Raw genomic sequence first — 14,554 nt, 5'->3', positions numbered from 1 at the left:
TATAAAGACATCATTAACACAGAGGCAGAGTGGCAAACTGAACAATCACTCTTTATTATATTTATCAAGCTGTGCAGGCTTTTCTCTCACAACACACACAAAGAGTGGTCTCAGATCTCAAGTGATCTGTCATGATGGTAAGGTTCAACAGTTACGAAAATAATATATTTATTATAACATATTTTTAGCCAAACAACAATAAAGCAAAATCAAAACAGCATAATCAAACAAATCCACCTTTTTAAAAGGGAAATCTCAGCAGTGTTATTGCTGGCAAGCTGAAGACTAATCATTGGCTGACGCAGTCCTCTGTACGGTCCAACTACAACCAGGTCATTGGCCGATTTTGTCATCTTTACTGTCTAAATGCAGTCGGATCATCGGCTGATGTAGTTTGCTATGCAGTCTTAATGCGGTCGGATCACCGACTGAAGTAGTGCTCTAAGCGTCTCTTCTTGCTGGGGCTCTCGGAGAAGTCGTCTGCTTTCAGAGCTGCGCTGCTGCCCTTATCTGCGTCTGCGTCGTCCCAGTCGCTCGCGGCCTCCAGCAGAGCCGCCTCGTCCACCTCGTCTTCTGTAAACGAGCGCTGGAACATCTCTGTGATGGTGCTCTGCTTGGGGTCCTGGGGCACGTGCACACAACACACACACACACACACACACACACACACACACACAATCACCGTTATTATAATTATAATATGTATAATTTAGTAATATTGGAGAACTTTACTCTTAGCTATAAATAACAAAAAATAATTATGGTAAAGAAACAAAGCTTTATTATTCAACTGTATTAATATTTTCTTGTGTTACACGTCAAACACAGAATAATATTTTCTTGTGTTACACGTCATACAGAATTGAGAGATTTCTGATAAGCTTTTAAAATCAATTTGCTTAAAGGAGTAATCCGGCAACTTTTCACATAGATCTCCATTTCTCAAGGTCACAGAGTAAAGCAGCTGGGCAGCTACAGCACTACACTCTGGGGGCATGAGCATGGGGCAGCTACAGCGCTACACTCTGGGGGCATGAGCATGGGGCAGCTACAGCGCTACACTCTGGGGGCATGAACTTGAGCTAGGTAAAACCGATTGTTTTCGTTTTTTCCGTAAAAAATTCAAAAACAATTTTATACAATTCAAACATTTAGGATCCTAGTGTATTTTTTCTGATCATATGCAGGTAAGGAGTTTGACATTGAGTGAGTGTGTGTTAGTGAATGTACATGAGTGTGCAAACATGCATATATGTGCACATACTTTTATGTGTATATGTGTGTGTGTGTGTGTGTGTGTGTGTGTACACGTGTATGTGTACTGTGCGTGTGTGTGTGTGTGTGTGCAACTATGTGTGTGTGCGCGCGTGTATCGCCCATGTGTGTGACCGTGTTTGTGTTTGTGTGTGTGTGTGTGCGTGCGTGCAACCATATGTGTGTGTGGGTACGACCTTGCTGTGGAAGCTGGCACACTCAGCCCTGTCGGAGATATTGGCCTCGGACAGTCCCACCTGCTCCAGTACGTTCATTTTCTCCTGAATCATCGGCCTGAGGGCGGACACACACGGACACACACACACACACACATGAACACACACAAAGAGATGGAGTGGGTAACAAAAGGGTGCATTAGGGCAGTGTGCACTGAATGGGCCCTCGCTGGGCAGATACAGAGATGTTTTTAGAGTGCGCAGCGTGGCGCGGTGCACTCCACTCAGTGCTTAGCCCCCAAGCGCTGTTATCTTAGGACATCAGTACGGCCAACCAACACACACAGCCAGCGCCTTGCACCAGTCAGTGCTGACCGGACCTGCAGGAGCAGCGTTGCTAGGGAGAGATGCTTTCATTCAAATGCTTGTGTTTTCTCTCAAACAATTACGGGTGGGTACATAAATAAATATCCCAATTCAGGATTGAAGTACCGGTACACATACGAAAGATTCAAAAATACTTGAATGTGACTAGTGAGTTTTTACTGGTCTGCATGTTGGCTGAAGTCAAGGAAACCCAACCATATGCAATGTCGAAAATGCAAAAAATACTGAAAGAATGTAGTTATTTAAATCTTAAAACATATATATAAAATGCATGGTTATCTAGTGTATGAAGAGTTAACAGATCTAGATTATATCTAGCGCAGCGTCTACATGGTGTATTCATTAAAAACAGCTTAAATAGTACTTTGACTATGGATGACATCACTGCACACGTTGTAGTATGCAGGCAGCTTGTGTGTGTGTGTGTTTTGGGGGGGCGGGGTGCCCTGAAAATCACAAAAAAACCTCTACCTAGAGCTCTAGAATCTTTGAGAAATATAAAAATGTGTGTATCAAAATAAAAGTCATCATGTCACAGTGGTCAAACGCAGCACTCACAGGCGGACTGCATCTAGTGAGTGTCCTAAAGCCCTAACTGATTTAGACTCAGTGACTGAAGCTCAGTGTGCGGCCTCACCAGAGATGGTCATCCGCGGTGCCTTTGGCCACCAGGTAATGGATGTCCACATTACTGGTCTGCCCGATGCGGTGCACTCGGTCCTCCGCCTGAACCAGCACCTGGGGGAGGGGGGCACGGTCAGTCAGACAGACACACAAATGGATTTCAGATGACTGGTGGAACACAAACACACCCACACACTCACACACAAACACAGCAACACACACGCAGGGAAACACCAGACAGACACGCACACACCTTTAGCTGATTGGTGCGTGACACACACAGCAACATGCACAAACACACACACAGATAAATCTCATTTTCACATGATTGGCACACACACACACGCACACCTTCAGCTGATTTGTGGATAGCTCTGTGTTTACTAAAGGCATTACAAGCAAACAGTTTTGCCAACCGATGGCTGAAGCCACAACAAGAACACAATTTGACCTCGGGGGTGTGGAAGAAATGAGATTACGTCACCCGTTACGGCTAAACGCAATCACATTCGGCCTGAACTTGTTTTATTTTCCCCCCTTTCAGCCAGGCATTATACGGAAAACCGCTTCAATGAAAGGACACACCACTCAACTCTCTGAGCCATAATGGTTTAAGGCCACAGACAGAGAAAAAAAAAGCACCACAACAAGGTGAAACCTTGAGACAGCCTTTGCTCTGAGGGGAGAAATAAAAAAACTCTTACCACATGGGTCAAACCACTACAGTGTCAAGTCTCTAAAGCAACATGCCCCTTCGCTATACTCCCACACACATGAAATAAAAGCTTCTAAACACTAAGCACTACATTAATGGGGTTCTTCAGTTCACACATGAAATAAAAGCATCTAAACACTAAGCACTACATTAATGGGGTTCTTCAGTTCAACAAGTGCTTGGAGAGCGTAAGGTTTGAGTGGTGCCTTTACTGAACTACAAGATACAACGGAACATTAGATAAGGAACATCAGAAAAATAACAAAGATTTTTAAAAAGGACACTCTCCACGTCCTAGAGCAGTGTTTTTGCAATCTTTTTTGAGCACATTTTTGACACTTCACTGGACAAAACAACGGATAAACGACTTGAAAGCGCCTCATGCTTGATCACCCTCAAGCACACTGTGTTTTTTTTTTAATTAATTTATACAGTATATTTAGTATTTAGTTTTGTTACTTTTTCTTATCTTTTACTGTCTCTATTGTACAGTGGAGTTTTGTTATATGTTTATACATATATTTACCATTTCTGCTGTAAGTGCATGTTGTGTGTGATGTCTGTATGCTACTGAGACATTGAATTAAAGTATCTATCTATCTATCTATCTGAAAGTGCTAGTGGGTGGTCCAATCAACCTCTGTGCTTTGCCTTTGACTGGACAATGAAACACTACAGATGGAAAACACCAGATAAATGACTTTAAGACAAAGGTGTCAATGATACTCCACAGTCAAGGGTGGTCCACTTGACCACTGCGGACACCACCAGTGTCATAATCTCAGAGGACTGCCAGCATTACACCTCATCAGGTTTCATCTCGTAGCCAGCGGTCCTCAATGCTGCTGCTAGCTTTCACTCAGACACACTGGGGGAATATGTGTGGGATTGCATTAAATGAAATCACAAGGGTTCCAGACAGAGAGAAAAAGTGAATGGATGAATTGTATGGACTCTTGGGGTACAGAGGACATATACTGTGAAGATTCCTGGAATACAGAGGACATACTAGGAAGACTCCTACATACATACATACATACAGTATACACTTTGAAGAGTGTCACTGAGAGGATGAATAATGTGCACTGCTCCAAGCCGAGAGCATTACTCCTGTCAGGGGGCTCACCAGTGCAGCCCCATCTCCATGGAAATGTAGTCGACTGCATTTCACATTTCCTTATTGTCCCACTCAATCTCACACACAAAAAAAAACAAAACAAAAAACAGGATATGGGATAAAACGTATACATGCGCACACACACACACACAAACATGAAAAAAAAAAAAAACACACACCCACACCCAGCAAGAGACCAGCAGAGTTCCGGAAGAGCTTGGCGAACACAAGCTGGTGTGCAGCGTAAGGCTCATGCACGCACACGCACACACAAATATACATACACACACACACACGCACACAAGTTCCAGGAGAGCTCTGCAAAAACCACCATGTCTGCGGTGCGGAGCTTGATGTCCAGACACATACACACACACACAGGTTTCAGAAGAACTCGGTGAACACCACCAGGTCGGCAGGGTGGAGCGTTGGGTCGGGGCCAATTATGAAAAGTGACAACACTGGATAAAATGTGTTTTCTCCAGAACCATTATATATTATCTATTCCAGTAATTCTGCACACTATCTTTTAATTATTCTGTGTTTTCTTTCATGTATTTTAACTATTTTACTTTATGTACATTACTTTTTAAACATTTTTAAACTACTGCCCTTTTATGGTTTTATGTACTCTTGTTTATGTAAAGCAAATTTAATTACCCCTGTGAAATGTGCTATATAAATAAAATTGCCTTGCCTTGAAGCAGTCAAATTACCGGTATGTGAGCTCATACTGTATGCATAACCCCTCCCTCCATGCCACAGCCGAACTGTGGCCACACTTACACCTTTTCTTAAAATAGTTATATATATAGATATATAGGCTTTATTCTTGCACTGTTGCACTGTTGGACTTACTCATTTGCACTATCACCATGACACTCACTCACGCAGACCTTACCTTACTATGCACAGAGAATCACAGGCTCAGTCCCTGCCTCAGTCATTGCAAGCGCCTCTGGATTGATCACCACTATGTGGATCCTGTTTTTATAATTGATTTAGATTAAGTGTTAGTTAGTATCATTTGTATTTTAGAATATTCTTTATCTTCTACTGTCCTTATTGCTTAGTTGTGTTTTTATATTATATACTTTTAATTACTTTTTCTGCTGTTAGTGAATGTGTTGTCTGTATGCTACTGAGACCTTGAATTTCCCCTGGAAAAGTACTTAAGTAAGTAAGTAAGTAAGTAAGTAAGTAAGTAAGTAAACTTCGGACCTGTAACCGGAGGGTTGCCGGTTCGAACTCCGACCAGTAGGCACGGCTGAAGTGCCCTTGAGCAAGGTACCTAAACCCCTCACTGCTCCCCGAGCGCCGCTGTTGATGCAGGCAGCTCACTGCGCCGGGATTAGTGTGTGCTTCACCTCACTGTGTGTACACTGTGTGCTGTGTGTGTTTCACTAATTCACGGATTGGGATAAATACAGAGACCAAATTTCCCTCACGGGATCAAAAGAGTATATATACTTATCTACTATATTTAAAACACTAGGAAGGCTCGACAACATGAAACTTTGCTTGAAGGTTTTGGCAGGATGGCGGCAAGCGGAAAAACTGCTAAAGAGAGTTGTTCAAGCGAGTTTCTTTTTAGTAAACTCTGTCTCTGTGTACACAAATAATGTTCTTAATGTTCTCAAATAAACATAACAGCCTACACTTGAATTAGGACACTCAGGGACAGATGTACGTACATTTGCGAACGTTGCGTTATCAGCGTCATGGACACACCGCAGATTGCGAACGCTGTCAAACCCAAGTTTCCCTCGTATTTATCAATCGTTCAATCCTTAGTGTGAACTGCGCCTTTCTCCGCCCATAAACGCAATTTAATACGAACGTCCACAACTGAATGGCAGCGCCTACATACAAGCGCAGTTGAATGAAGTTAACTGATGACAACATTAAAAAGAATCAAACGTTTAGCGATCATGAAATAATACCATACATGATACAATGTCATCAAGCAGGGAGATAATGAAGATCAGTAGTTCTACTCAAACTACTTGTGCACGTAGGCTATGGAAGATTGGTCAAATCTAGCAAGTAGGAAAGTTTAAGTGAATGATGTGAAAGTGAAAGTAAGACATTCGAAAGGCCAACGAAAGTTAAGGTTGCTTTTGGTAGTACAAATACTTTCACCACAAAAACTGGTGCTCTAAATAGCGATTCTGTTGGCTTTGAAAGGTTCTCTTATTGACGCATTGAACTGCAATTTGGATTACACCTGCTTTTACAAGGCGGAAGTATTTAGGCGCAGAATAGACATGCGCTTTCAGGAGCAGTCTTTGTACATACCGCGGAATACATAATTAGGCTCTTTACTCTTCCCCTCCCATCTTTTTTACGCTTAAACTCCCACTTTCCCCTGGATCCTCCCATGAATGCATATGCATGACATGACAAACGCAATCTGCCACTTTCAGCTCCCCGGCCGGACAGTTTTGCTTTTACATCATTAAGCGCCTGTTTGTACATACCTCGCGAATGATTTTACACGCATTATGTAAAACAAATACGCCTGAAGTAATGTAAAACGTTAGTATATCTGGCCCTCAACACGTCCTGTCTCAGGAACTAGTTGAACCTGGACTTAAGATTGTACTGGAGCACAGCAGTTCAGTACTGGGGCATGTGCCCCACTAAAGGGGCTCTAGTGAAGCCTACACATCCTACTGTAGGTATGACTAAATTCAATTTCATTCTAAAACCAATGAATTTACTGAATTCCATGATATCTCCAGGCCCAGAAAATAAAATGTTACAATTCCATGACTTTTCCAGGTTTTCCATGACCATAGGAGCCCACACACACACACACACACACACACACACACACACACACACACACTCACCCCCGGGTTCCAGAAGAGCTCGGCGAACACCACCAGGTCAGCGGCGTGGAGCGTGAGGCCCATATTGGCGGCGGTGATGGACAGCACAGCCACGCAGCTCTTCTCTGAGAACTGGAACCGCTCACACAGCTGCTGCCGCTCTGCAGACGGCGTAGAACCGTCGATACGGATGTATTTCACACCCTGCAGGGCGCAGAACATGTAAAGAACGTGTGTATGAAATGCGTTATATAAATAAACTTGCCTTGCCGTATTTTGCTCTAATCATATTTTGAAAGAAGCAATTGCAACATCTTTCTGCATTATTACAACACTATAATACTACACTGTTATACACTGAGTCCTTGGCCAGAGAAACTGCAAATAGCCTGGAAGCCAGCCCGATTTTAACCCCGCCCACAAGATCTGAGGTCAGGAAATTCGGACTGGACTTGATCCATTGACAAGCTTCTATGCCCGTATGAAAACCCACCGACCAATCAAATCGTCCAGTGGGCTTTATACAATGATTTTACATTTTAAACAAAATCAACTCAAAGTCTTTTTAATGTCTAAATCATTTTTTACAATCCATTCTTGGGATCACGTGTTTACCCTGTTTGGTATGTGGATTGTGTTACAATGAGCTTACTTGTGTGTTCTTATGTGATGATGTGTTTTCATTGGATGGGATCAGGATGGAATATATGTTACATGTTATATGTCACCTACAGTATTGTATGTATGCCATGTGTCACATGTTATACGTGGTGCTGTGCCCATATTCTTAGCTTGTGGAACCTGGAGCAATGTGTGAAAACGATGATCCCTGGTACATTATACACTTGATCGAGATAGCCATTAACTGTCCTCTCACCTTCTCTCCCAGTTCTCTGGTGATGCTGTCCAGCACCAGCTTGTGATGGGCGAACACCAGGAACTTCTCCCGGCACTCCAACATGTCCATGATGTACTCCCTGAGCAGAGAAAACCACACAGAACCGAGCAGAAAAGGGATTAAGGAACACCGCTTTAGAACACAGAATCAAGCAGAAAAGGGGTTAAGGAACACCGCTTTAGAACACAGAATCAAGCAGAAAAGGGGTTAAGGAACACTGCTTTTCAAGGCTGCACGATTTGTAGAAAATATCTAATTATTTTTCTGACACATATTTCATATTGACACAATTGGGATTTGATTTGACAATTGGGACCGAGTGGCGTTGCTTAGAGCCTATTCCAGCCTTTGGGATTAGCTACTTGCATTAGTTCGAATAGCGATTAAAAATCAATTAGCTGTGCAACCCAAAGCACGGAAAGCTGACTCATATGTAAGAGTATGGCTAGAGTATGTCCCTCTTGTCTGAGTTTTATGATAAATCAACAGAGGCAGTGTGTTGTTTTCTTTGTTTGTTTGTGTTGTTTGTTTGTTGTCTTAAATAAACTCACATAATGGCCCGGATTTTGGCCTCCGCCGTGTGGTTAAAATAAACCAGAAGAGCTTCTTTCTCTTTCATCTTCTGCGGGTTCAATGCACATCAAAACAGAAGTTTATCATTATTATCATCATTTTATCTGTGCACACACAAACAACCCTCACACACTTTGGTTGTTTATGAAGAGGGTTAGCTGTGTGGCATAAATTATGCAAAAGGTAACAAAGACATTCACTCACACATAAACATAAAGCACAAGCTTGCGAGGAAACAGATGTTATACTCTTGCTTATACACTTTTTAAAACACTTACACACTTGCTTTGTCTCTGAAAATGTAATTGACATTGATCGGTAATACTACTTACGGAAACACATTTAATGATGATCAATTAATGATGATCAAAAATGTGAAAATTATTTTGGGAATATATTATATTATATGTGACCCTGCAAATCAAAACCAGTCGCTTTGGTAAAATTTACAAAATGTTATTGTGTTCACACGAACGGCCATTAACTAAGCTTTCCAACGATATGTATATCGAGGGTATTGCAAAAAGTATCGCTAAGATCCAAAGTTGGCATGGTTCTCCTGTCACGATAAGCCAGAAGAGGAGAAAATCACCTTTTTAAGTAAATTTGTCACGTGCGATAGTGTGAGGACACAGCTATTATTAGCCTTACGGTAGCGTGACTTTGAAGCGGATGACTGACTATGTCCAGTTTTATCAACCGTTAATACCTGGGACGGTCATAAGGTGTCACTATAAAATATAATTAATGTATTTCAGGGAAGTAAGGGGAGAGAGAGAGTGTGTATAGGCCTACTTTTAAAATGCGCTACGTCAATGGAAAACGTCTCCTGGTCCGTAAAATGACGCCAGGATATTTCTAAAAGTTCGTGCTTTTGACTGTTCGTGCCCTGAAAGGCAAGTCTTTCACATTCATATTCGGTTACATTTGCCAAGAACGATAGAGCTGACACATTGAGTAACGAGTAATGAGTACATTTTAGCTCTACCGTAAAACCTTATAGTGGCGTGGACAAAGGGAATGACTGCTAATGTGTTGAATCTTCACCTAAATAAAGTCAGGGTTTAACAGTCAAAACGTATGTTTATCCGGGAAATTTGTTCACAATATGAAAGTGTAGACTGTATACTGTCAAATTATGCAAAAACGTGAAATTCGACAATTTAACACGTACGTTTGTTTGTCGTGGATTTTCTCAAAATAGCACTGTGCGCAAAGCGACTAGTTTCGCCTTGCAGGGTCACATATTGTAAGAAGCCCATAAAAGGGACCTTTTGTTCAAGTTTCAGGTGCAAAACTTAGTGCGCACCAGAAACAGAAAAAGTAGGAACATACAACTAAAACCACCCACTATGATTTATTTGTCATAAAGAACTGCTGCATAATGCCCCATCAACACTCCCACCCAGCTTCCATCTGCCCCGTTAACGCCACCCAGCTTCCATCTGCCCCCTGTAAACACCACCCAGCTTCCATCTGCCCCCTGTAAACGCCACCCCGCTTCCATCTGCCCCCTGTAAAAACCACCCAGCTTCCATCTGCCCCATGTAAACGCCACCCCGCTTCCATCTGCCCCCTGTAAACGCCACCCCGCTTCCATCTGCCCCCTGTAAACACCACCCAGCTTCCATCTGCCCCCTGTAAACACCACCCAGCTTCCATCTGCCCCTGTAAACACCACCCAGCTTCCATCTGCCCCTGTCCAGCTTCCATCTGCCCCTGTAAACACCACCCAGCTTCCATCTGCCCCTGTAAACACCACCCAGCTTCCATCTGCCCCTGTAAACACCACCCAGCTTCCATCTGCCCCTGTAAACACCACCCAGCTTCCATCTGCCCCTGTAAACACCACCCAGCTTCCATCTGCCCCTGTAAACGCCACCCCGCCTCCATCTGCCCCTGTAAACACCACCCAGCTTCCATCTGCCCCTGTAAACACCACCCAGCTTCCATCTGCCCCTGTAAACACCACCCAGCTTCCATCTGCCCCTGTAAACACCACCCAGCTTCCATCTGCCCCTGTAAACGCCACCCCGCCTCCATCTGCCCCTGTAAACACCACCCAGCTTCCATCTGCCCCTGTAAACACCACCCAGCTTCCATCTGCCCCTGTAAACACCACCCAGCTTCCATCTGCCCCTGTAAACACCACCCAGCTTCCATCTGCCCCTGTAAACACCACCCAGCTTCCATCTGCCCCTGTAAACACCACCCAGCTTCCATCTGCCCCTGTAAACACCACCCAGCTTCCATCTGCCCCTGTAAACACCACCCAGCTTCCATCTGCCCCTGTAAACACCACCCAGCTTCCATCTGCCCCTGTAAACACCACCCAGCTTCCATCTGCCCCTGTAAACACCACCCAGCTTCCATCTGCCCCTGTAAACACCACCCAGCTTCCATCTGCCCCTGTAAACACCACCCAGCTTCCATCTGCCCCTGTAAACACCACCCAGCTTCCATCTGCCCCTGTAAACACCACCCAGCTTCCATCTGCCCCTGTAAACACCACCCAGCTTCCATCTGCCCCTGTAAACACCACCCAGCTTCCATCTGCCCCTGTAAACGCCACCCCGCCTCCATCTGCCCCTGTAAACACCACCCAGCTTCCATCTGCCCCATGTAAACGCCACCCCGCCTCCATCTGCCCCTGTAAACACCACCCAGCTTCCATCTGCCCCATGTAAACGCCACCCCGCCTCCATCTGCCCCTGTAAACACCACCCAGCTTCCATCTGCCCCTGTAAACACCACCCAGCTTCCATCTGCCCCTGTAAACACCACCCAGCTTCCATCTGCCCCTGTAAACGCCACCCCGCCTCCATCTGCCCCTGTAAACACCACCCAGCTTCCATCTGCCCCTGTAAACACCACCCAGCTTCCATCTGCCCCTGTAAACACCACCCAGCTTCCATCTGCCCCTGTAAACACCACCCAGCTTCCATCTGCCCCTGTAAACACCACCCAGCTTCCATCTGCCCCTGTAAACACCACCCAGCTTCCATCTGCCCCTGTAAACACCACCCAGCTTCCATCTGCCCCTGTAAACACCACCCAGCTTCCATCTGCCCCTGTAAACACCACCCAGCTTCCATCTGCCCCTGTAAACACCACCCAGCTTCCATCTGCCCCTGTAAACACCACCCAGCTTCCATCTGCCCCTGTAAACACCACCCAGCTTCCATCTGCCCCTGTAAACACCACCCAGCTTCCATCTGCCCCTGTAAACACCACCCAGCTTCCATCTGCCCCTGTAAACACCACCCAGCTTCCATCTGCCCCTGTAAACACCACCCAGCTTCCATCTGCCCCTGTAAACACCACCCAGCTTCCATCTGCCCCTGTAAACACCACCCAGCTTCCATCTGCCCCTGTAAACACCACCCAGCTTCCATCTGCCCCTGTAAACACCACCCAGCTTCCATCTGCCCCTGTAAACACCACCCAGCTTCCATCTGCCCCTGTAAACACCACCCAGCTTCCATCTGCCCCTGTAAACACCACCCAGCTTCCATCTGCCCCTGTAAACACCACCCAGCTTCCATCTGCCCCTGTAAACACCACCCAGCTTCCATCTGCCCCTGTAAACACCACCCAGCTTCCATCTGCCCCTGTAAACACCACCCAGCTTCCATCTGCCCCTGTAAACACCACCCAGCTTCCATCTGCCCCTGTAAACACCACCCAGCTTCCATCTGCCCCTGTAAACACCACCCAGCTTCCATCTGCCCCTGTAAACACCACCCAGCTTCCATCTGCCCCTGTAAACACCACCCAGCTTCCATCTGCCCCTGTAAACACCACCCAGCTTCCATCTGCCCCTGTAAACACCACCCAGCTTCCATCTGCCCCTGTAAACACCACCCAGCTTCCATCTGCCCCTGTAAACACCACCCAGCTTCCATCTGCCCCTGTAAACACCACCCAGCTTCCATCTGCCCCTGTAAACACCACCCAGCTTCCATCTGCCCCTGTAAACACCACCCAGCTTCCATCTGCCCCTGTAAACACCACCCAGCTTCCATCTGCCCCTGTAAACACCACCCAGCTTCCATCTGCCCCTGTAAACACCACCCAGCTTCCATCTGCCCCTGTAAACGCCACCCCGCCTCCATCTGCCCCTGTAAACACCACCCAGCTTCCATCTGCCCTGTAAACACAGGAGTAAATAATTGCAATAGAACTGCATATAATTACTATGTTATGTAATATGCATCACATTGATATATTGATGCCCAGAATGATAACATGATTAAATCTTATTTAAAACAATGGTAGGGTACATGCAATTTCAGATTCTGTTTTTTGAGGCTTTGATGATACAACAGTATGGCTTTCTTTTGCCACCACTGGTATTTCATCTCCATTCACTAGAGGTTGATGAGATCTTGATGAAGTGGCATCACAGCAAGAATACTTTCGCCAAACTTCTGATGAATAGCAAATCGTACTCTAATTTGTTTTTCTGCAATAATTAGGGTATTTAAATAACCATTTGAATTATCAATCTTCCGCCAGGCTCCGTAGCAGACAGCGTGCTGGATCAGTTAAGCCCTGTAACTTATTTATGGCCAAACGCCATACGCAGGAGCTGTTAGGGGCTTATATAAATCAAACCTCATCAGAATAATTCACCTCATGAGGGCTTGGAGGCGTCATGGATCACTAAAGGTCAGAAGAACAACACTGGCAGGAACAACATGAAGCCACTGGGTATTGACCGAGACCTATTTTATCTCCTGCCTCTAAGATAAACGGCTTACTACGCCACCCTGGAAGACATGATGGAGAGATAGAGCAATGGAGAGAGAGAGATAGGGAAAGAGAGCTAGAGAGAAAGAAAAAGACAGAGTGTGGTAGAGAGAGAGAAAGCTAGAGAGAGAGAGAAAGAGAGTGCTAGAGTAATAGAGAAAGAGGGAGAGTGTGGTGGAGAGAGAGAGAAAGTGTGGTGGAGAGAGAGAGGGGGAGAGAGAACACTAGAGAGAGAGAGAGAGTGGTAGTGAGAGAGTGTGGTGGAGAGAGAGAGAGTGTGGTGGAGAGAGAAAGTGTGGTGGAGAGAGAGAGAGGGAGAGAGAACACTAGAGAGAGAGAGTGGTAGTGAGAGAGTGTGGTGGGAGAGAGAGAGGGAGAGAGAACGCTAGAGAGAGAGAGAGTGGGGTAGAGAGAGTGGTGGGTGAGAAAGAGAAAAAAAGGATAGAGAAGCCAGAAAAGCTACAGAGCAGCAGTGGCCAGAGAGAAAGAGAGAGCTAGTGTAATAGAGAAAGAGGCAGAGAGAATGCTAGAGAGAGAGAGAGAGAGAGAGAGAGTGTGTGCAAGGGAGGGGGAGGAGAGATAGATAGACAGATGGAGGAGGAGAGGATGAAGATGGACAGATCAGGCGTGACAGCCCCGGAGGTGTGCAAGGACCTTGCCCCAGGGGTTTCTGGGAGCAGCGCGGCTTGTTTTGAAGGAAGTTGAGGGCTCAGCCCTTTGGGAAAGTTCATCTGACTGTGAGCCAGGCTGCCACTGAGAGCAGGACACATCCGGCCACTCCCGCCCACGCTAGCCTAGAGCGCACGAAGCAATCAGACCACTGGGAACGGATGTATGGCTTTCAGTTAGATTACAGTTTCACATCACTTCAGCCATCGCATTATGACAGCGGAGCTGCACTGGGCACAAAACTGAAGCATTCCTTCCACAGAGTATATGCTGCAACAATTAGCTTCCACTATAATCAATGACTCAATAACTCCACTATAATCAATGACTCAATAACTCCACTAAACTATAATCAATGACTTAACTCCACTACACTATAATCAATGACTTAATAACGCCACTATAATCAATGACTCAATAACTCCACTATAATCAGTGACTCAATAACTCCACTATAATCAATGACTTAATAGATCCACTACACTATAATCAATGACTCAATAATTCAACTCCACTATAATCAATGACTCAATAAGTCCACTACGGGTCATTCCA

At 45.2% G+C, this 14,554-nt stretch overlaps 1 protein-coding gene across 1 annotated transcript in view; it reads right to left on the bottom strand.

The window, feature by feature from the left end:
- Positions 1-30: 30 nt before the first annotated feature.
- smarcal1 (SWI/SNF related, matrix associated, actin dependent regulator of chromatin, subfamily a-like 1) overlaps positions 31-14,554 on the bottom strand; it is a 28,224-nt gene continuing 13,700 nt past the window's right edge. Inside the window, exons 10-15 of the mRNA XM_048238489.1 lie at positions 8,557-8,627; positions 7,985-8,084; positions 7,129-7,311; positions 2,455-2,555; positions 1,452-1,548; positions 31-622 (exon numbers count right to left, since the gene is read on the bottom strand). Coding sequence (XP_048094446.1) covers positions 422-622; positions 1,452-1,548; positions 2,455-2,555; positions 7,129-7,311; positions 7,985-8,084; positions 8,557-8,627 — 753 coding nt within the window. The 3' untranslated portion in view covers positions 31-421. The remainder of the gene's footprint in view (positions 623-1,451; positions 1,549-2,454; positions 2,556-7,128; positions 7,312-7,984; positions 8,085-8,556; positions 8,628-14,554) is intronic.

Source organism: Alosa alosa, chromosome 3 (assembly GCF_017589495.1).
Source record: "Alosa alosa isolate M-15738 ecotype Scorff River chromosome 3, AALO_Geno_1.1, whole genome shotgun sequence".
Lineage (NCBI taxonomy): Eukaryota > Metazoa > Chordata > Actinopteri > Clupeiformes > Clupeidae > Alosa > Alosa alosa.
The sequence above is the reverse complement of the archived record's forward strand: the minus strand, read 5'-3'. Positions and strand labels throughout refer to the sequence as shown.